Source organism: Alosa sapidissima, chromosome 8, assembly GCF_018492685.1.
Source record: "Alosa sapidissima isolate fAloSap1 chromosome 8, fAloSap1.pri, whole genome shotgun sequence".
Lineage (NCBI taxonomy): Eukaryota > Metazoa > Chordata > Actinopteri > Clupeiformes > Clupeidae > Alosa > Alosa sapidissima.
Genome location: NC_055964.1, coordinates 16724179 through 16747886, shown reverse-complemented (window position 1 = coordinate 16747886; position 23708 = coordinate 16724179). Strand labels below are relative to the sequence as shown.

The following is a 23708-nucleotide window of genomic DNA, read 5'->3' as shown; positions in this document are numbered from 1 at the left end:
TCCCCCCACACACACACAGCCCCCATAAAACTCCAGCATCTCTGTTGAGCCGACCGGCAACCAACAGCAGCAGCAGCGAGGAGGCGGTCTCCTTCTCCTTTCTGAGAGGATTTAGAGCGTGTGTGTGTGTGAGGGAGAGAGAGGGAGAGAGAGGGAGAGGGAGAGAGAGGGGAAGGCGAGTTAGCGGGCGAGCGAGAGAGAGAGAGAGAGAGAGAGAGAGAGAGAGGGGAGAGAGGGAGTGCGAGGGAGAGAGAGTGTGTATATGCGTGCAAGCCGCTGTAGGGAGAGGATGGCTGTGTGAGAGGTTTTCCGAAGCTGCCCGGACACCAACAGGGAGTAGCTGAACTGAAGTAAATAAGGAAAGAGAAAGGGGAAAAGGAAAAGAAAGGAAACTTTCCTCTCTCGTCTCTCTTTCTCTCAGAGAAGGAAGGAAATTGCTCTCATTTGTTTGTCTCGCTCTTTCTCTCTCTCGTCTGGACGGCCGGCAAAAAGGGATTATTGCAATGCCTGCCGAAGTCAAACAGGTTAGTGCTTGTGGCTTTCATTTCTCTGGGGTTTTCGCTTCTCCTTCTCTCTCTGTTCTCATCTTCTTTCTCTCTCTCTCTCTCTCTCTCTCTCTTTTGTCTTTTGTTGTTTAATGTCCTTGCACTAAATGCCAGATGCATGGTGAGCAGTTCGCGACCTCAGGAGACTTAGTGTCCAGGAGGGACAGGCTGCACCACTGCCTCCCTAACGCACAGATACAAAGGCTAACATACAGCGTGTTTTTGTTCTGTGACAGGGAGACAGCTCACAGTTCCACTTGTAACTGTGTTTATCCTATGGAGACATGTATGTCATTGCTTCTCAGAGATCAGAGCCTTAGTCAATTGCCTTTAACTTCTTTGCTGACAGCATTTAGTAGATCTTTTAAGTCCCTTTACAAACATACACACATACTCACATATTCAGACACACATGCACATATACATACATACTGTACATATATAAATACCTCTCTCCAGAAGAGGCGCACACACTCTGGATTGGTTGGCGTAAGCTCAGCCTATCTATGCTCTGATAGATGGGACATCTGTCAATAGCATTCCGAGGCAGAGACGGCATGCGTATCAAGTGCTGCTGATGAGCTGTAGCCGCCAAATATCTGATTGGGAAAGGGGCGCGAGGCACAGCCTGGGGTAAAATTGATGGTGTTGAAAGTTTCTGCGTGTGGGTTGGATGTGTGTGTGTGTGTGTGTGTGTGGGGGGGCCTTCAGTGTCTTGAGAGAGGGTTTACAGCTGCCCACCCAACACCTCTCCCTCCACAACTGGATCCTTATAAGATCAGTAGTCACCACAAATAAAGGGCAGCTCAGTTCTATAGACTCATAGTCTCCACTCAGCTGTATGCTATGAGACTGTTGAGAGTGAGAGTGTTGTGATGGTCTGTTGGTTGTTTGTGTACGGGCTTTGCTCCAAGCATGTCAGACACTGTACGGTGTTGGTACATTGTCTCTTTGAAGGGGCCCCCCTCCCTCCACAAAAGGGGGAGCTGGATAGCGACGTCACGCCAAACTGTGAAAATGTCTCCCGGCTCGCCAAGTTTCACAGCTCCGCCGCAAAGAAAAACACATCTGTGTGTGGAGAGGCCAAGTGATCATTGCATTAGCTTGCCACTGAGAAGGACTTGCACGCTAATCTCTCCCTGTCCGTTCACTGACGAGGGCTCCAAGCCGTTTGGACATACCTTGGCATGGAGAGTCATTCTGACAGCTAGCCGCTCGCCTCTGATAATCTGCTAACGGCTGTCTAAGGTCCGGCCATGAGGGGTGGGTGGATTGGGGGGGGGGTCACCTGATAACTGGAGCCGGTCCCATTGCAGCAGTTTCTGTTTGCCCAACACTTTTTGTGCCCTCTTCTGTGCTACTGCCCCTGCATGTTTCCCGTAGCTTGCACCCTAAACATGACACCCTATGGGTTGCTTCATAACAACATTGTAATGCCCAAAAATGGAGATGGTTGGCCCTACTCGTGACCCCATCCCCCTCCCTGATACCCACCCACCCCCCCCCCCCCCCCCCCCCTCACACACACACACCCTTCACGCTCCTAACCCTACCCCCAGCCCCATATACACATACATCACATACATACACACCACCTCCAATAGCTAAGATTCCCAACATGCTTTGCAGTGCACTCCCACTGCACCTCCAACCTTTTGCGGACCTCTATGGGGCATCTATGGAGGAGTGCTGCATGTGTTTACTTGTTGAGGTTGTTGTGTGTTGTTGTAGTGGTTGTTGATTATGATTGTTGGCTGCTTATTGTTTGTTGTGGTTATGTTGGTAACTGTGGTATCTATGGTTGTTTTTGTCATGTTTGTCATTGTTTACAGCTTTCCAGTAGCTTATTACTCTGAGACTAGATAAGAGGCGTACAGTTCAGGGGTTCCCTATTCCATCCTCTCACACACAGTGACCACAGAGCCTCGGCTGTTTTCCTCAGCCCTGGACAGTCAGACTCCACGTGCCTCGGACACGCGACTCAGGGGGGAGCTATGAGCGGAGACATGAGAGAGATGTTTATCAGCTGCTCTCGTCTTCCTCCCAGCGGCGATGGAGCTCGTGTGAAATGGACTCTCCATCCACGGGAGATTGCGAGCACAGCCCCATCAATTACTCTGAGGGAACGGGTGTGACCCCGTGTCTCTGTTTAAATTTAACCACGCAGTATTTTTACTTTTGCACCTGACTCATGTGTGCCTCCCCCAAACAGACAGCATGGCGGTGCACTCCCAGTCTGAAGAGATCCTGCTGTGAAAATGGACCAGTCTGGCTATGTTATTTCAGCAGTGGGCCCCATTGTAGTGGAAGTAGACAGTCTGATTATCGCAGAAGATTAAAAATGAACATCCCATTTCACTAGATGAGCTAGCTTAGCGTAAGGAGACTAGTTCCATTCATATTTGACCATGACTAATGTTTCACTCTGTGTGTGTGTGTGTGTGTGTGTGTGTGTGTGGTATGGTGTGTCTCTGTGTGTGTGTGTGTGTGTGTTTGTGTGTGTGTGCGTGTCAAAATACTGATGTGATTTAAAATGCACTTCTGCTGGCTACTGTTGGCCCTAGTCCAGCCATCGTTTGGCCCCGGTCTCTGGGGTATGTCTGTGTGTTTGTAGATCACTCTGCTTTCTGTGTTTACTCCACTTCCCCCCCACCCGCCCTGTCTGTGCCTCCACCCCCCCCCCCCAAACTCCCCCCACCTCCACCCTTACCAGCCCTTCGTCCACAATGTGACTGGGACCATTTGGCGCCGATCAATATTTGAAGACATGTAGAGCATGAGAAGTTAGATTGTGTCTGTGAACTGAGCTCGAAAACATCAGTGACCTGAAAGAGCACAGACCCATGGAGCTCTCCCTCCTCCCCACTATTGTCACTGGTGGTGTAGGAGGTGATCCACCACCACCCTTCCAGCCCGAGGGGGGTGACTGTTGTCCACCCTAGACTGGCGCTGTCTGGCTTTTCATGGGGGTGATGGTTGTGGATGTGCGGCAGAACTGGGCTCTTCCCAGATGTCCCACTTACAGCTGCTGCTGCTGCTGTTAGCGCAGCCCCAGCCCTACAACACGCGTGCCGTGCCTGTGTCCCATTCCGCTCCCACACTAGCCCTTATCGCCCCACCTCTGACCTCCAGGGTGTCGGCCATGTAAACCCAGGCACCTCGACAGGACAGAAGGTCTGGAGGGGGCAAGGCCCCTGTGGAATGGGGGCTGGAATTACAGGAACAGCTGACCCAGTCCACCCCCCCACCCCACCACACCCCTCATAGCCTCCTGTGTAAGCAAACCCACCCATCCCCAGCCTGAGCCCCCCCCCCCCCCCCCCCCCCCCCCCGTCCAGGGCATACCAGTGGCCCTCAGGTATCTCGGTTCCCATAGAGAGGAGGGAATGTGGGAATGTTAGGCAGCTCTCTTTCTCTCTCTCTCTCTCTCTTCTCTATATCTCCCTTACTCTCTATCTTTTTTTTCTCTTTCACTTGCTGATAACCCATTTGGCAGGCTTACGATCATGACCGATATAGGTCCGCATGTTCTCATCCTTCTAAAACCGGGAGCAGAGCTATATGTTCAGTAAGACTATATCACTCTGTGCTGCCTGCCAAACTATTCCTAACACAGATGGAATTCATGAGGGGGGAAAATGGAACAGCAAAAGACCCATTGAATTATGCAATAGCAAAGATAGATACTTGCACATTCCTTGTAGTGTTTGGGAAATCAAGCCTGGAAGATTTGCAACATTAATGACTTAATTGTTAAACATTAATGTCTTGCTAGCATGTGCTGTTGAACGTCTCTCACTCGAGCTCAAGCTCAGGCTGTCAAGATCAGTCAGGCAGCTTAATGCCTGTACAGGCTGATCTGAATACATGAAAAGCATTTGATGGTCAAATAACTTTACCTGAATTGCCTTGCTAGTAGGAACTAGACAGTTTTTTTTTTTTTTTTTTTTTAAATCTGCAAAGTTCTTTGTCTGTTTGTCTCTCTGTGTCTCTCTCCACAGATAACTACTTTTTGATAAATAAAATCAATAAGATAAAGTAAAGGGTGGTGAGGTTTTGCTGTGTCCCTGTCATCAGCATGTTTACGGTGTGAGCTCAGGACAGAACACCGCCACTGCTATTTATTCAGTGTGTGTCTGCTTCGTGATCCCGTTTCCGTGGAAATGGGTCTCTCTTTCCCTCTCTCTGTCTCTCAAACTCTCTCGGTCTGTCTGTCTGTCTATCTGTCTCTCTCTCTCGGGTGGCTTGGCTTTCCCGTAAACACACCCCCTGCCCATGTTTGCCCCCACTAGATGTTCAGCTGTGAGAGACACAGACAGAGCGTGACTAAGAGACAAAAAAACCCCAGACTGGTTTAGATCTTTCCAGATAGCACGGTAACAATAGAGGTAAACAAGAGGGATGGGGTGTTGCTGGTCCCTTCTCTGCCCAGCAGTCTCTTTAGCCAACAAGGCCTGATGGACCTGATGGGATGGCCATAGCTTGTCCTGCCCGAATAACAGGTGACAAGCTGGGATTATTGGGCAGCGCTCGGCTGCCCTATCTCCCTTCTTATAGTCACCACCAGCCTCTACTCTATCTCTGCTTTCCACTGCAGACGCTGATAAAGACGAGATCCACAAGGTGTGTGTGTGTGTGTGTGTGTGTGTGTGTGTGTGTGTGAGAGAGAGAGAGAGAGAAAGGCTGACAGAGAGATTGAGTTTGTGAGGGAAAGTGTGTGTGCTCCTGTGTGTTTGGGAAGGACAATGTGTGTGTGTGTGTGTGTGTATGTGTGTGTGAGAGGGCGAGATTGTAATGACCGTGCTTGGCTTAGTGCCAGCAGGGTGAGTGGAAAAGGTGCGTGTGTGACACATTTCAGGCCCCGCCATGGTAACAGGAGTGGTTGGGGACCCCCACGACCCTGAACTTGATGATTAATGGTGCTGGGCTGCCGAGTTTTGGCAGATGGCTGTTGGCTCTCTGTGCATTTGTGTGTGTGTGTGTGTGCGGTTGTGTGCGTGTGCGCGTGTGTGCGTGTGTATTTACTTACTTTCATTATCCCGTCGCATTGAAAAAAAACAGTCCTTTCGCTCCACTATAGTGGCAGGAAACAGCAGGCCACATTTAAGAGGGTTGGGTAGGGGTAAGAGAAGGAATTATTACATGTGGGAATGCGGTGGCCATGGACAACACTGAAACACATGTACCTTTCCCCCCTCCTACTGTATTTCTGTACTCCGGCCCTGTGAAGCCTGCTATGATCCTGAGGGGGGGGGAGTGTGTACACAGAGGTGCAGATGTGCTCTGGAAAGTGAAGCAGCGCCAGTGGCCCTGGGGGCTGTCTGGGGCCTGATAGACTCTCTCTCTCTGGAGGTGAGCTATTTCTTTTTCTTCTCTTTTCTTTTTTTTGATCCGCTGGAAGGCATTTATTCAACCACTGACCACAACAATCAATGTGAGGCTTAAGTGGAAGTTCATTCTGCTCCCCTCCTCCCTCCCGACATTCCCCTCCTCCTCCTCTTCCTCCTCCTCCCCCTCCTCCTCTCTTTTCCATCTTCTGTCTCTGCTTGCACTTCCTCTTGCTCCCTGCGTAGCTCTGCAGTTTCAGACAGAGAAATTGGTGGTGGTGGTGGAGATGGACAGGGGAGGGGAGGGGGGGGGGGGTTTGCCTCCTTTGAGAGTTATGTATGGAGAATCTATAGAAGTCAGCTCCCCTCCTATTTCTCCTCAGCCACATCCCCCCTTCCAGTGAAGCTGGGGACGTTGAGAGACCCAGAGGGAGGGGTGGGGTGAGGTGTAGAGTGGGTTTAGCGAGAGGGGCGAGAGGGGCTAGTGTGGGCGAGAGGCCCCCAGCCTCAAAAAATGGGGCTCCCCCTCACCCATGTGCACTGAGAGAGCCGGCTGCTTGCTCATCTCTCCCTTTCCCAGCCCCCACCTCCAGTAGCCCCTCTCTTTCTTTCTTTCTTTCTTTCTTTCTTTCTTTCTTTCTTTCGCTCTCTTTCTCTCTCTCTCTCTCTCTCTCTCTCTCTCTCTCTCTCTCTCTCTCTCTCTCTCTCTCTCTTTATTTCTAACACCAGCGGATACAACCAGCTTTGTGGCCGAGGGAAAGTCACGAGTGGCCGATAACGCGATCTGGCCTGCTAAGTCTGCATCTTTGCCGAGCTCGGATTGTGTGACTCAACTAGCTCACCCCACGGCTTGTGTAGCAGTGGGATAAAGGGGGGGGGGGGGGGGAGTCGGGATGTGTGTGTGCCGGGAATCGATCCTCCATCATCCCCCTTCGTCGTGCCATCTGTCTAAGATGGACTGCTGGGATTAATGACTTGGGCTGTCTCCTTAGCATGGTCGTGTGTGGCAGGCCAGATTAGCAGGGGAGGAGCTGCTTGTCGCTGGACGTCTTGTGGACGAGGTTTTCTTACTCCTGTCATTTCTGGCTCTTGAGCCGGGTTGAATTTCTGTGGTTTTGAGTGCAGCTCAGTTGCTTCTCGTCCAGGCCTCACTCCTCAAATTAGACAAGAACACTGGAACATAGGGGGAACAATTTGGTCCATTTTGAGGAAAAGCTTTGTGTATCGGTCCTGACCCTGAAGCTGCTGTCAAGCTTAGTTCATTTCCCCCGCTGAAAGGAGAAATGATAATTGCTGCGGTGTTTTCTTTTCAGACTTGATGCTTTCTTGTCAGTGACTCATTATTTGTTCTTGGTTGATATAAACAGTTTCCCAGCCAGCACAGCCGCCATTAGTCTGTCCATGTATCTACTCACCATACCTGCTGATTGCTTGCTTGCTTGCAACATTAATACTCCTGAAAAAAACCCGACAACTGTAGAAACACCACGCTGGTTTCCTGTTGAGCTTGGGGCACCGGGCGAGTTTTGTTTGTGGCACGGCTCCCAGCCGAGTGCTTTCGGACATGCCTGCGCTGATGTCTGACCACTGCACTCATTACCCATGGCTAGGGGCCCAGCATTTTTTCGAGAGAGTTCAGTCCAGTGCTTTCCCTGTAATGGGAGAAGACAGCGGGCCAACCGCCCCTTCCCCAGACCTTCTCCTCTCACCCCAGCCCGCTCACCCCTGGCCGGTAATGCCCCATACTGCCCCGACTTTAGCCTCTGCCTCGGCCCTCTGCCCACTCCCTCCCAGTCCCATGTTAACGAGGCGCTAAAGTTCGTCCGCGGTTCGTCGAATGACCTCAAATGGCACCTCCATATTAAATGAATTTCTCCTCTTTCTGCCCCCCCCCCCCCCCCCCCCCCCCCGAAGGTGATCCACTTCAAGTGCGGACAATAGTCTGCCGCGGATCCAACAATGGAGCGGTCTAGCTTGGCGAGCCGCTGTCATGTGTTGTTATGTGGAGATCACACACTGGCATTGTTTCTCATCTCATGCTCCTTTTTATGTACGGGGCCAACTCTCTCTCCCAGTGGAGCTTCCCCGTTCAACAATGGGAGAGACGTGCCTCTGCTCTGCGACATTCCTTAAGGCTCTATTGAGTTGTCTAATGAACCTCGACTGGAAGTGCACCCTGAAATGGTTGTCGTCGCTCAGCAGAAAAAAAGAAAAAAAAAGGCTCCATCCCGCCTCGCGTGTTAATTTGTTTGCAGTCTCTAATTGACTGTGAAGCTGAGTGCCGTTGCCGTGCTGGAGCTTGTTTCCCAGGTCGGTTGAGGCCTGGACCGTGGGACAGGTGTCAGGCAGACAAAGCGAGAGAGGGAGGGAGAGAGAGTGGGCTGAAGTCCTTGCTCCATCTTGCTGTGCCCAGGATGCCCGTCTGAAAAGGGGTGAACAGTGACTCATGCCCTTTAATTGGATGCAGGGCCGTATAGCTGGCACGGAGATTTTCACAGACACATTCCAGCGATGTCTGTGCACTGAATGATGACTCGTAGCCGTTACAAAGTACAAAGCTGGTGGACTATGGGTTGAGAGAGGGCAAGGCTTTGTGTTTAGGCTGGACAGTCACCAGTGCCAGTCACCACGCCTCATCCTCCCAGTTCTGGGATGAGGGATAAAAGAAAAGATGGACGGCGTGTGCGTGCGTGCGTGCGTGCGTGCGTGCGTGCATTAGGAGGGTGGGGGGTGGACGCTGTGCAGAGCTGTGCAAATGAACTGGTTTCGGACCGCAATGCAAGCGCTATAAATCTGTTCTCATAGACTCGTCTAAAACACTATGTGCAGTTGAATTTGGAAATAGGCTGCTGCTTTGATGCTTCTATGGAGTTGTGTTTCTCAGAGAAGCTATATCAGCCATTGACAAATGGTCTTGCACTGTATGGTAATAAAGCAATTGTTGATTTATGGCAATCTGGGACATGTTCATTAACTCTGTGTCAGTGGTTTGGAAATGGCTGTACTGAAAAGAGACTTTTCTTTTTATACAGACGACGAGAGATGTAAACTAACTCTTACACAACTAGATAACTATTATTATGTGTCCGCTGTCATTGGTTGCCTGTTTTTCTGGTAAACACATGCAACAATGCAACCTATGCCCTTTGTGACTAATTGTGACTGCATAATGTCAGCAGTTTCTTGTGCAAAGCAGTCTATTTATTAGGACCTGGATACTAGGTTGTTTTTTAATCAGTATCCCTCAGTCCAGCTATAAGAATCAAATGTGTTTGTGTGGGTGGATGGTGATGGGGTGTTAGTCCGGATTTAGAGTGCATTTGACACGCTCATGCTTTCGTCAGCCGGATTGTGATATTTTTCCAGCCGAACCCCCCCCCCCCCCCCCCCCCCCAAATGCCGATGCTTGCACAATGGAGAGAGAGAGAGAGAGAGAGAGAGAGAGAGAGGTGGGAGCACAATATTGCCAAAGCAAACCAAAGACGGTTTGTTTATCCAGACCTCTCGGAACAGTTAAGAAAAGCCCTAATCCATTAAGACAGTTTTTCACCCCAGCTCCTCCCTCCGCAATCTGCTGCACTGAGCGTGCGTAGGCCATAAGGAAGGAGTGAGTGTCTTGACCAGGTCTCACATCCTCGACTCAGGGGGTCCCGAGGGAGTCTTAAAAGATCACAGGTTTCACATATTCTATACTTAGGAGTCTTAGATGAGGAAAATGTACTGCTGTCAATCAGCCAACACCCCCACCCTCAAATCCTCCACCTTCACTTCACCTTTTCTTCCCTTTGCTCTGCCATCGACCTCCCCCCACATATCCTAATGCACACACACACACGCACACACGCACACACACACACACACACACACACGAATACTCAAAGGTCACTTTAAGCTAATTGAGGCCATCCCCTCTGTCTGGCTGCTACTGGAGGCTATGAATGGGCTCCTGTGTGTTGCATTAGCATCAGTTAGCACAGGCTAGGTGGTCACGAGAGCCCCAAGGGAGCCTGCACTGCACCGTGTCTTCGCTTTATCCACCCATCCATCCATCCAGGCAAGGTCCTTTCCTCTCAGCACAGCACCGTAAGTCTGCAGCTCTGCCTCGCGGCTCTCACAGAAAAACATGGCCTGTGCACTAACACTAAGGGTTCTCTTTGCATTTGTGTCATCAAGGTAATTTCCGCTTGAGCAGTGCTTTACCTTGACGATTATATACAAAGATTCAGATTTATCTGTTTTGTGACTTCTTAGCGGTAAATGTAATGTTAAAGGTTTTTGAAATTATGGAATGTAACGTTTTGTGCTTGGCATTGAGTCATACATTAACATACTAGCCTTGAAAGGGGAGAGTTGGAGGGGCACTTGTAGGGCTGCAACTTTAATTATATCCATAGTCTATTAATCTGTTGATTTATAGACTACAACATTTGTTGATACATTAGTTGTTTGATCGATAAAAAATTGTGAAGGATACTGTCATAGAGGAGTAAGTAAAGCTGAAAATGAATTGAGAGAATTTAGATATTTTCCTAGCCTGGCTAGCGCCACCAATGTGATGTGGTCTGGGAACCAAACGTTAATTTTCTCGTATTTGAAAAAAATGCCCAGATCCGTTTATTGGGTGCCACGGATGTCTATCAAATGCGTCTGTGCATAGCTCATCATTGTCTTGCTTTCCCCCTTGTTCTGTGATTGGTCCCCTATCTCAGGCAAAAATTTGCTCCATGGTCTCCAGGCTGCCTTAGCAGCGTGAATCAAATCGCGCGCAAGGCAGCATGGGAACACCCAGGCTAATATTTTCCATAAAAATGGACAAAAAACAATTCACCGATTACCATAATAGTTGCCGATTAATTTAACTGTGGACAACTTAACAATTAATCGATTAATTGTTGTAGCCCTAGCCCTTGCTTTTTCATTCTGTTCACAGTTATGCTATCGTATCCGCTCTCTCCGTGAGTGGATGCATTATCTTCTGCATATGTTATGGTTATATTCTGTAATGACCCTCCCTTGTCTTTTTCTGGTTCTTTCTCTCTTCAAATTTTGTGGTTTATTTTAATCCATCAAGTGCTTGCTTGAGCCATGAAAACGCTGAATAATGTGTGTTTAATGGCAGAAAATGAATATTAATGCTCCTTTGGGGCATCATCTAAGTGAGCACCGTGGATGAATCTATTTATTTACACCTTCCAGTAATGACCTTGGTGCCCTCTCTCACAGACACTTGGCTCTCCCCTCATAAAAGTGATCTTATCTCTTTAGCAGAGATAGAGAAAAGGGCCAAGTTAGAAGAGGGAATCGCCAGGAATTGAATTTCAATAAACTTAATGATGAATAATGTATTCCAGCAAAGGCAAAACTCCTGGGGGCTGCTGCACCTCTTTGGTGGCGCATCAGTCAGTTAGTTGAGGAGCTGATGCCTCACAAATAAACAAAGGGAAATAGAGGGGAGAGATGGAGGAGGCCAGAGAAGAGGAAGAGTGATGGAGGCCAGAGAGGGAAGAATACAAAGAATGACATAGAATGAGGGAGAGGAGAGAGAGATGAGGACTACTGTTCAACCCTTCCACTCAGGCATGCTTTTTTCATGAGATAGAGAGAGAGAGAGAGAGAGAAATAGAGAGAGATAAAGAGAGAGAGGGATAGACAGACAGACAGACAGACAGACAGGAAGAGACTCTGGCTCTTATTTACAGCACAGAAGTGTCTCATCATAGCCTTGGCAGTAATTTGCCTCAGGAATCGGTTGTAAGTGCAACACTAGTGCTTTCCGCTGTGTGCCCTGGAGAGACTTGGCTGGCTCCACATCCCCAGGCCAAAGACCCAAGCAGACATGCAGAGGAGGAAGTACAGGCCTCGGCTGCAGACAGCCCCATAGCCCTTTCCAAGCTCCCCGCTCAGAACACTCAGTGCAGGGCAAACATGGCCTCTATATTTCTCCATCGAGCAGAAAAGCTCATTATTTCAGCCTCCTCCCTGCACAGAGCATGCTCAGTGTTTCAGGGCAATCAGCGTGGCAAAGCTTTTGGCGATGCTTCAATTCTGTGAATTTGAATTTGAAGTATCTTGGAGGGCATCTTCACTGTGTCAGCATTAACACGGGGTCAGCTGATTTTATGTGTCTAAGTGGAAACTCTCGGGAATCCTCCTGCAGAGAAACCCCCCCCCCCCCCCCATGCCTCACTGCAACTTCATCTTCTGTCTGTCTGTCTGTGTGTGTGTGTGTATGTTTATATTCACCTGAACATGTATGCACATATCTACCTGTTGAACACCTGTGTGATAACGACAGTGAGAGAGTGTTTATGTGTTTGAATGTATGGGCCTATGCACTCTCTGTTTAGAGTTGGCTGCAGCTAGTATTACTGCAAGGTGCTGGCCAGCTGGGTCAGCCTCAAATCCCCCCCTGGCAGTGGGAGCCTACACTGAGAGAAGTCAGGTCCTCTGGATGAGGGGGCCTCCATAAGATGGTCCACCATGCATGGCCCAGTGTCTCACTGCTGTTGTTGCTGCTGTAAGTCTCCCAAGCCCTGCCTTACTCAGGCAAGTAGCAGTCAGAGGCTTCAGGGGAAACTCAGAGAGGGAGAACAGAGCATCTCACAATCTTTGTTTTTCATCTCTTGTCTTTTATTATTCAGTGTATTCCTCCTTTCTTTTGCATTGTCTTTCTCTTTCTCTTTCCCTTCTCTCTCTCTCTCTCTCTCTCTCTCTCTCTCTCTCTCTCTCTTGGGATTCCTTCTGTCTTGTTTGAAAAGTGATGGTTTTGGTAACCAGATGGAGAGGCAGTGAGGAGCCAGCTGAGGTCTAGGGTGGGGTGATGCAGGAGGGGAGAGCCGGAGAAAGAGCCACTGTGACTCATTCATTATCTCCTGATTAGCATTGGACTACATTTCCTTGACAAAACAAAGCACTTCACATTAGCAAGTCCACCCGGAGATGAAGTGGAAGGAGTGGGCTGCTCAAGAAAAAAAGGTTGCACTGTGGCACATTAAGTGTTTCAGAAAAGGCCCATTCCCCTTGCGGGACATGCTTGTGTGGATGTTATGTGAGGGCAAGTGGTGGTAAAGTCTAGAACATTCCTTTTTATTGCTTCATAGCTTTTGTTTTAGAAAACACAACATTGTCATTCCAGTCAGACACATTGGAGTCGGAGACAATGACATTTAGTTTGAGATGTTTTCAAACATTTAGAGCTATTTCGATCAACCTGCCTGTTTGTTAAGTCTCATCATAGCATAGACTGTCTCCTGTTGCTGGCAGACAGCTTTGGGATTGTTTCCCTTTGTGTTTGTTTTTCAGTGTCGGTTGCATTTTAGTTACTGCATAAAATTGGAGACAGCGTTGAAATCTGACTTGCCCTCAGTGTTGTGTTTTCCCCTTTCTGCTGGACTTCCCTTTATGCTGATTCTCCTCTGTCATTTACTGATTCTCTGGTGCAGTTTGTATAAGACGTCAGCTTTGAGGTATGAAGCTGTCAGCCTCATTGATCTGGACGTCCACAGGAAATGATGCCCCTTCGCTGACCGACAAAGTGGAGGCGGTAATATAGCCTCACTCACCCCTCTTTCAGTCAAAAGTGCAGTGTACGTGCTGAACTCTGGATACTCGGGACTCCCTTTCAAGTCATCAACAACCTCCATCAACAACAACAACAACAACAACGCCAGAAGCTCGGAAAAGAAGCGCACATCCTGCAGTGGCATGACCAGGGCTGGCCCGGATGATGCAAATCGAGAGAAGCGTCCACGTGCACATCACACTGGCAAGAAGGGTATGTTGAGAAGAAACGATCCCTTTCAAGCAACTCCACTCCTTGATGATCAAACCCGGCAGGTGTGCCTGAAAGCTTATCGCTCTGCGGCGTCTTTTTTTTCCTTTTGCTGTGCGTTTGTGTCGCCTGCCTGGTTTTGTCTGAAGCAGAACGGCTCATCCTTTGTGACGGACAGCGATTCTTAACACTTACAAGGTTACAAGGACTAATTTCTTAGTTTGCAACTACCTAATAGTGGCTTTGGGTGCTGATTAAAAAGAGGAGGGAGAATTGTCCCTGGGCATTTCATTAAAATAGTGATGTAGTCCAGTAATAGGCAGGTTTGTTTGTAATGAAAGGGCTATAAATCTACATTACTCTTGGTGTCTGACCTCCGGCTGGCCTACCTCTGTAGTCGCCCAAATAGCTGGTTAGTGGATTGGCTCCTTGGTATCTCCCTCTCAACAGAACAATTCTTCAATTTCCCCTGGGGATCAATAAAGTATCTATCTATCTATCTATCTATCTAAATTTTTTTTTAATAAATTGAAGAAAGGATAAACCATTTAGCATTTTTATTGCCATGCCACACTAAGCAGCTATACAGTTGTTTATGCATTTTGTGCAAGCATGGAGACATTAACAAACATATTTTCTTGTTTTCTTCCTTTGAGTCCAACTCTTGATTGCATTCTGGAATGCAGTTAAATTGTAATTAGCCAAGCAACACATGCCATATGCTTCATGATTTATGTTCTCGTAGCGTGACATGGTTGCATGCACTGGCGAGGACCAGGGAAATCTGACATGTACTTGTATGTCTAAAGACTCCAATGCCTCTGTGTGCTCTTGTTTTAGCTGTGCAGGGCTCCACGGACCCGGGGGAAGGTATCCACCTCAGCAGTGCTCCATCTTTGTTTCTCTTGTTATTTTTATTCGGCGAACAGGTACTAAAAACTCCTGGCACAGCACTAAACCCTGGCTAATTGGCAGGAGGTGAGCACCTTGCAGGCATATGGAGTCAGTATTCTGCCCAAGTGCGCCCTAATCTCCTCAACATGGAAGGCATTTTCAGGGGCCTTGTTTTTTGGGGCAGAAAATAGAAGCCAGCGTCCCGTGTGAATTAACCGTGCACTCTGACAGTGCTGTACTTTTGGCCTGCTTAGGGAGAGAGCAAGCTAGAAAAAAGAGTGTGTGAGAGAGAGAGAGAATGAGAGAGAGAGAGAGAGAAGGAGAGAGAGAGAAGGAGAGAAAAAAAAGAGTTCAGAACCTCTGTTCCAGTACGTGCTGCAGCCAGAGGAAGATGGCCGCCTGCCACCGGGTGCTGTTGCCACTGATGATGTGATGCATCTGCAAAGAGTCAAGCTGCTTTAATGGCCTGTGCTACTGTGCTGGGAAGCTCTCGATTGGCATCTGTGAGGAGTGACGACTGCTCAAATGGCTCAAGTCTCTCTTCCAGTTACTGCAACCCCCTCACTCCACTCTCCATCCCCCACTAAACGATTTCACTCCTGTCCACCATTGGGGTCTGGACACTGTAATGGCTTGATTGCATCCAACACTTACTTACACTTTGAAGTGTAGCTGCCATGGTTGGTGATTGATGCGCTGGCTTGATGCTGATTGTGGTTCGACATGCTTCGCAAAATTCATTGTGCAGTGGGCAAGACACTGGAGGGGTTTCATCAACTTTTTATTGCACCAGTGTGGGTGGTTTCCCAGACAATATTACTCTGAAGCTGTGTCATTGTCTGCCAACCAGTATTTTTCCTCCCAGCCAAGTGAGAATGTTCCCCAACAGATTGAGAGGGCGCCCATTTTTCAAGATGAGAAATGTTAAAACATAAACGGCGGTGAATGTATGGTTTATTTGGCTGTGATCCTTCTTGGAGAGTAGATATGTCTCCTGTGTCTTTTATTTTTCAGGGCCCCAACACCCCCCCCCCCCCCCACACACACACCTCACACACACACACACAAGAATGGAAATAGAAGCAGTGTGAAAACATGAATCGATCGCGTGAGGTCAGAAGTTAAATTCTAGGCAGATAAAAACAGAGGGTTGTTTTTGTCTAGAGTAGGAGTGATAGCCTACGGGATTTGAGCACAATCATTTCCCTGCTGCTCTTGGATTACGGTCCGGCGTTGGCCATCTTTCGGAGCTGAGGAGCCCATGTCCATGCATTCCAGAGGTTTAGGTTTCTACGTCAGCAGGCCTATCTCTCTCCCACCAACACTGCGGTTGTTCCTGCCCCCTCCGTAGACTTCTCTGTTTGTTTTTTTTCATGGGATAACATGTTCTCTGGCTCTTCTCTGCTGGGGCCAGAAGACAAACGAACACCAGCCCTGGGAATCACATCTGTACTTTTCCCTTTCCCATTGAGTCTAGTGTGGAGGCCCCACTGGGGTAGTCAACAAGTGGACAACATATTCACCATGTCGGACGAAACTCCCTGGTCAGTCTCTGTTTGAGAAATCTCTTCAGCAACAAGCTAAAACAAATACTCTGCCTGTCAAGCACCTAGTATTTTCAGAGGAATCGAAAACAATGCGAGACAGTGATGAGAATCACGCACTGTTGTGCAGCCACTTATTTTGTCATTACTGTGTGGTGCCAGCAGGGGAGTAGGCTGAGCGACCACTGGCACGCCACATTACCCATCCTCTCATTTGCGTCTTTGTTTTGGCAGCCCATTCAACATTTGTGTCATTCCACTGAAAGCCATGACGAGCCAGAGAGACTCTGTCGAGGCGAGGCTCAGTGCCTTATTTCTGTCCGTGCACATTCTCCATGTCTTGTTGTAGTAGAAGGGAGAAGGCGAGATTGGCATTTTGGGTGGTGGGTTCACCCAGTGCTCAGGTGTCTCCAGACCCCCCCAAACAGATTCCAGTCTGCTGGAAGTCATTTCTGGGAGTGCTGGGAGGGGCAGCCTCCCACCGGAGGAAACCCTACCAGCCTGAGGCCCCGGGCTGGAGGAGGCAGCGCCGGGATCCAGGGCCTGGGTCTCATTAGAGTGCAGCACGCCACTCTGGGCTTGCTTTAAGAAGAGAATGTCGGCAGGTGCTGTGGCTGCTCAGTGGAAGGAAGGAGTGGCCTACTTTACCCACTGACCGTTACGGCTCGGAACATCGCTGTCATTTCTCTCAGTGCGTAGTTGCCTTGTAAGGAAGCGGTCATTCCTGCCGAGAGCCATGTTTGGCAAAGCTGACCGTGCTACTGTGGGAGCTGATCCCATTTGTCCACCTTGAGTGACTCCTGTCAAAAGGCGTCAGATGTCTTGCCTCCTGGTCTTTCTCTCGCTTCTGTTTTCTGCGAAACTGTGGACTGTGTGTTTTCCTTTTTGCAAGCTTGACTTCACATTCATGCTGATGCAGAGAGGAAAACTGTTTTTTTTGTTCCACAATAGCACAGGAAGTGTGCTTGTGTGTGTCCGTCAATTCTGGTCTTTGTCAGGTCGATGTCTCTCTCTCTCTCTTGCTTTCTCTCTCCCTCTTTCTCTCTTTCTCTCCTTTTCCACCCTGTCATTTCGCTGGCCTCTTTTATTTGTCGTTGCTCGGGCCTTTTCAGGGAGAACAGCTGACAGGGAGCTTTTGAGGAGATGTGCGTCTGCTTCGCCGCTGGCCTGCGACAGGACAAAGACGTCTGGGCCTCCTTCCTAGAAAAAGCCCCTGTGTTGCGGATGCTCCTCTCCACCGGGGCTGCGGGCAGTGGAGCGGGAGACAAGGACAGATCTGTGTCCTTCCCCTTTCGCCCTCCCTCTTCACCTCTTGTCATCCTTTCTTTCCGTCCATCTCCCTCCCCCTCATTCCATCCTCTCTCTCTCTTTCTCTTTCTCGCTCTCCTCTGTGTCACTCTCTCTATGGATGAGGGTGCGGGGGAGGGGGAGAGAGGGAGGAAAGGAGAGGGCTTCCAGATTTGATTTGCAGTGAGATTGGATTAGTGGTATTAATTTGGACCCATGCCTGCCCCAGCTGTGCTGTGTGTGTGTGTGTGTGTGTGTGTGTGTGTGTGTGTGTGTGTGTGTGTGTGTCTGTATAATTATGCTCGACGGGAAAGGGATATGTGGCTTTTGGATGTGTTATCTTGTGTGTTTGAGTAGATATATTGTGTGTGTGCATGTGTGTATATGTATACACACAGACACTGACAATGACAGCAGGTTACATGGTCATGTAGGTCTTATCTTGCTTTGTGTGTGTGTGTACGGTGTCTTTGTGAATGAAGGCCTTATCTCCCTGTGTTCTATCTCTGTACCAGTCTATTTAAGTCTGCCTTTGCTGCAGAGGCTATTGCAAGGAACTGGGAAATGGAAAAAGACACACACACACACACACACCTTGGCCAAATCATTATAGAACCAGCCTGACTGCAGAGCACAACCACCACTATTTTAAGGCAGTAACTACTGCTTCTGATCTCCCTCAATGAACTGTTAGTGGACTGCACTGGACATAGATCAGACTATTATCCCATAAATAGGCTCTTAGTATACTTACAGCACCATTTCCGGAGTCATTTTATATTTTGATGCATGCCGGCTTGACTGAAGAGTGGGGTGTGGAGGTTGGGTGGGGGGTAGACATAGCAATAATCTCTCAAAAAAGTTAACAGCCCTTTGAGCCGCTCAGCAGACAGTGAAGATTATAGTTTACCGGCACAGTAAACCGTGTGTCATTACTGTGCCACGAGATTGTTGATGTCTGCAAATCAGTCCCCATAACGTAAGGGGTTCCTTTTGGCTTCCTGTACGCTGTTTGGGCCGGGAGACATTCCAAGGAATGCAGTCAGGAAGTCGTGCGAGCGCTCTCAGCGCATTTCCTTCCTTTGCTCTCACAGTGTCTGAAACGCAGCGTACAAAACTGTTGGTGCTACTAGAGGAGGAGGAGTGGTGGTGGTAGTAGTAGTAGTAGTAGTAGTAGTAGCAGCAGTAGCAGCAGTGGTGGTGGTAGTAGTAGCAGTGGTGGACTGGTGGTGGTTGTAGTGGTGGTGGTAGTAGTAGTAGTAGTAGTAGTAGTAGCAGTGGTGGTGGTTGTAGTAGTAGTGGTGGTGGTGGTAGTAGTAGCAGTAGCAGTGCTGGTGAAGTTGCTACAGTAAGTAGTAGGAAATGAGTACAAGCCAATTAAAGAGTTTTTAATCCTCACACATGAGCATCGTTAGTAGAGATGTCATGTTCAGACACAGGATTGAGTTTGTTTGTTCCATTTATACTGTACATCTGTTCTGTCCCCCCCCCCCTTTTTTTCCTGTTCCGTTTCATCTGTTCTATGCTATTTTTGTTGTCCGGCACAGAATAAGCCGGCACACGCCCACTCAAAAGACATCAGCTGTTGGGCTAATGGTTAGCAGCGCAGCACGGTGGCAGATGTTGGAGTTGGACCAGGCTCATGCTCCACTCCCAAATGAAAGGGCACCCAGGCGAAGGGCCCCGAGTGAACCTAAGCAGGTTTGGCAGTTTGCACGGGGCGGCCATTGGGGTCCCTGTTCCCTGGCCCCTGCGCATAATTGGAGGGAGTGCACCGGATGTCTCCGCTCATATCAAAGAGACAAAGGCTGCCCTCGTGGGCGCAGTGGGCATGTTCCTCGCCATAATGAGACAACCGTCACTCCATTAGCCCTTGGGAGCTGGCCCTGGTCATCGCCCTGAGTGAATGGCTAATGACTTAATACCCAGCAGATAGAACGGCGGATTCACAATGCACAGCGGCCTCCTCAGGCCTGGCTAAGCGAGAGAGAGAGAGAGAGAGAGAGAGGAGAGAGAGAGAGAGAGAGAGAGAAGAGAAGAGAAGAGAAGAGAAGAGAAGAGAAGAGAAGAGAAGAGAAGAGAAGAGAAGAGAAGAGAAGAGAAGAGAAGAGAAGAGAGAAATCGAAGGGGCTTTGTGAGAGCAGGGAACTACAGGCGTGCTGCAGTGAAACAACAAGGTGGGGAGGGGGTGGCTTAAGAAGCACGAGTGCAATTTGGGAAGGTGGGGTCTGCACATTGGAGGTCACTCTGTAAGACATTAGAGATTAGATTACGGCAAACCTATTTTGAGGCCCTCTGGTTGAAGACACAGCTGTGCGCTATCAGTAAAGAAGGCTGACATTGTCCTGCCAATACTCACAGGTATGAAGGGCGAGGGCGGGGGTGGGGTTGAGGTCAGGCCATAATTGGAAAGGAACATTAGTCAGTCTGTGTCCTTAGGACTGGACACATACAGGACTGGACCAGATCAGTAGCAGAGGATAGATGTGGGAGGCACAGTAATGCCAGATGTTTGCTTCGCAGCTGTGGCTTGTGGGAGATGTAGTGAAAGGGGAGCCTTGCAAGGGAGCTTACAAGCCTCCAAGGAGATAATCCATATTCCATCTGCATTGGTGGTAACACACATACACACACACACACACACACACACATATACACTCACACAGATACTGTACACACACACACACACACACACACACACAGCCTAGCCTCAGCTACCTGCAGACAGCCACAACAGAGCCAGAGACATGAATAGAGCATAATTTGAGGAGCTCAATGGAAAAAGCGTTCGGTCTCAATCAGCCCGACGGCCGCCTGCGGAACTCCTCCTGGAGCGCCGCGACGGCTCTATTAGACGTTTTCACATTCCGCCGGGCGCCACCGTCCCCGTGTACCCGCACCCATGCCCATCGGCCCCTTACCAGTGCCACGGCTCTTGAGTTCACTACAGCCTTCTGCCGTTGTTTGCTGCAGCGTTTTGCCCTGGTGCGGAGACCCTTCTATGTCTAATTGATATGGCCACTGTTTGTGCTGTGCGGATCATGCAGCTTGTATGGAGCCAGGGCCTGCGGCGCATTTCTGTGTAAGACCGTGCCTAGTGCTCTGCTGCAGAGATTGCCACTCTGTAAGCAGTTGGTGTCGGACTTCAAATGGGAGTGTTGCCTTGAGAGTGGCATGCTGGTATTCCTACACACATATTTGTGCGTGTATGTTGATGTACGTACACACATACACACACACACACACACACACACACACACACACACAAACACATTCACTAGCACATTCTCTGTGATCTTACGTAATGAGTGTCATACTGTGCCTTGTATATGGATGGGTGTGTGCATGTGTGCGCACCCCGCTGGTTTCTTTACTAAGCAGCTCCCTTTGTTTGGTGCAATTTATCTATGATTAAAAATCTAAACAGCCAATTAAGAAGCAATATCCCCTAAATCAAAATCCAATCTGCCTTTCATCAGTGTCACCCTGCCCTGCCGCTCCTGCTGAAAGCTGACTGCAGTATTGGGTATGTGTTAGCCCCCACCCCCTCTGGTTCTCCTGCCTGAGCATGTAGGGCTCAACTAGCCTTTTGCATTATAATTATAATTATATAAATTCCATGGGGAAAATTGGGTTTGGATGTTGTTTTGCTTGTTCAGTGTAAATGAAATGATGGCTGTTCACAAATGTGTAGAGATGTGGTGACCGATAGGGCAGCGGGCAGAGCACTATGTTGGACCGGGGGGGGCCAGAGGTAGAAAACAGCCGTGAGAACAGACCGTGTGGAATAACAGATCGAGCCTCAACAAAACATATTTCCAGAAGGCTCCTGGTGCAAAGTGCGCACACCCACAGCAGCCTGGGCTTTTTTGCATGAGTGTCGTAAGCACTCCGACAGAGTGCTCTTCTTCCCACACCATCTGCGCGGATTGTCGGGATTTGCGCTGGATCACCGTGTCTGGACTTCATTTTGGGGAGCTGCGCTCCGCTCCCCGCTCCACTCATCTTTTTTTTTTTTTCTCTCAGTCTCTTCTTTCTTGTTTTTCTCTGCTGCCGTGTGAAAGTCTGGGACGCACAGATGGAAGGGTTGAAGTTCTCCGCATCCATTCCACACACACACACACACACACACACACACACACACACACACACACACACACACACACACATGTGATGTATGGCAGAGAGCACGGGCCAAGCTGTGTGAACCCATGGATGAACATGGGACTGCATGCTGCCTTTATAGGCAACTTTATGAAGCAGTGGACTCTGTAGTGTGCTCATAAAACACACTCCCCTCGCGTGTCCTACACTGGAATCAGACACACTGTCTGGCATTGTGAAAACCTCATGCATGGTAGAGAACGGTATTTATAGATGCTGTTACTTACGCACTTATTTATTTATTTATTTATTTTTAACTGGGTAGAAGCAGACAATTTCAAATAGATTTATCCAGCACAGTAGGCTATTATGAGGTTATGATTTTCATTATTTCACTCACTCACTCACTCTCTCTTTCCCTCTCTCTCTCCCTCTCTCCCTCTCTCCCTCCCATCTCTCTTCCTTTTATCATTCTGTCCATTTTACGGCTGGCCATAAAGCGCTGATGTTTCCGTGGCCGCTGTTCTGTAGCCGCATCTCGGCCAAGTGGGGTCCTGTGTGGCCGGCGCTGCCTCGCGCTTTATATCACTAACGTGTGCACATAAACTCCCCTCATCGTTTAATCCGCTTTAACAGGGTGTGCATTTGAGAAGTAACACACACACACACACACATGCGCACACACTCACACAGTGACTGCGATGGCGTGGTTATGGTTCTGCTGACATTTTGGCCTCTCTGTAAGTGAGCCGGTTCCTCAGGGGACTTTAAATGCATACTGAACATGGAGAGCCCCTGGGGAGGTTTGGGCTGCTTGCTATCCCCCTCCGTTTGTAGCGGCTGGCTGGTGTCGCCTTTCCGCAGCCTCTTTCGTGCCGAAGGACCCCGGGATATGTAAGGGATAATGTACTGTATGGAACGCCGGTCATTATCAGGAAAATAAGTCACGAAAGGGCGAACCGGACCCCAACGTGATAGCAGAGAGGTCTTGCTTCGCCCTGAAAGGACTTATTTTCTCGATAATGACCGGCGTTCCATACATTATCCCCCTTATTATACGGCTATTTGCCCAAACGAAAAAATAAACGCGGAGTGATATGAAAGACATAAATCAGAAGCAAAAAACCTGTTGCCATTGACAGCGGTAATTACATGAATTTATTACACGGCTCCTCATAATGCTGCAGAATGCTCCATTCATTTGAATGGGCCTTCCCAACGTTTTGTGCTTCTTATTTATGTCTTTCATATCACTCCGCAAGTAGTCCGGTCACTTCTTGCAATGGAACTTCATTCAAAAGTGAAAGCAGACGGTTGATCAGCTGTGTTCTAAAGAATGTTTGATAAGCCCCTGCTGGGACTTATTTTCCGATAATGACCGACGTTCTATACATTATCCCTTACTTATTTTACCGTAGAACGTTGGGAAATCCCATTCAAGACAATGGAGCATTCTACTAGCATTGTGAAGAGCTTTATATAATAAGATATGAGATATGATATGCCCCCACGATAGCTGAGAGTGGGATGGAGGGAGAAGGTTGGATACCGAGGTTGTGTCCGCAGACATGCATATACAGTATGTCGAACACACACACACAAACACACATAAAGAATGTTTATTCTTTGTCTCTCCACTGCACTGAGATGGGGGGGTGTTTCACGGAAAAACAACACCAAAAATATGAGTTAGTCAGCATGCTATTTGTCAGTGGTGACTGTTATGATGTCTGTAAGGACTTTTGGAGGTTAGATGGCTGGTTAAGGACCAGAACTCCTTACTGTTGTTTTAATATGATGTACAGTCTGTTAGTCCATTAGCACCACATTATCACTCTAGAGTCAGAGCCCTTGAGCTGTCTTACATATACAAACACTTGCTCACACTCCCTGTCTGTTTGTCTGTGTCTCTCACGCACACGCACACGCACACGCACACGCACACACACACAAAGCTGGCTCTCTGCAGGGCTCCACGTGGTCCTGTGCAGGCTGTCCTCTCTTAGACCTCACATGAACGGAGTCGCTGGCAGAGGCTTCTCACCACTCACTCACTCACACTCCCCTGAGAGAGCCCTACTGACACACTGCCAAACACACACACACACACACATACAGTACACTCCTCAAAATGGCTCAGAAACACACACACACACACACACCCCACACACACACACACAGGCACAATGGGCTAGAAAGAGAGACACACCGAGTTCAAAAACACACCTGCTGAAGA

The 23708-nt window shown here is 48.9% G+C and overlaps 1 protein-coding gene across 14 annotated transcripts in view; it reads left to right on the top strand.

The window, feature by feature from the left end:
• The window catches only part of arvcfb (ARVCF delta catenin family member b), a 177645-nt gene that overhangs the window by 76016 nt on the left and 77921 nt on the right, over positions 1-23708 (top strand). Inside the window, exon 1 of one of the 14 annotated variants that reach the window (XM_042100961.1) lies at positions 208-524. The exons of the other annotated variants lie outside the window; for them this stretch is intronic. Coding sequence (XP_041956895.1) covers positions 504-524 — 21 coding nt within the window. The 5' untranslated portion in view covers positions 208-503. Of the gene's footprint in view, positions 1-207; positions 525-23708 lie in introns of those variants that run through there. 14 annotated transcript variants of the gene reach the window in all.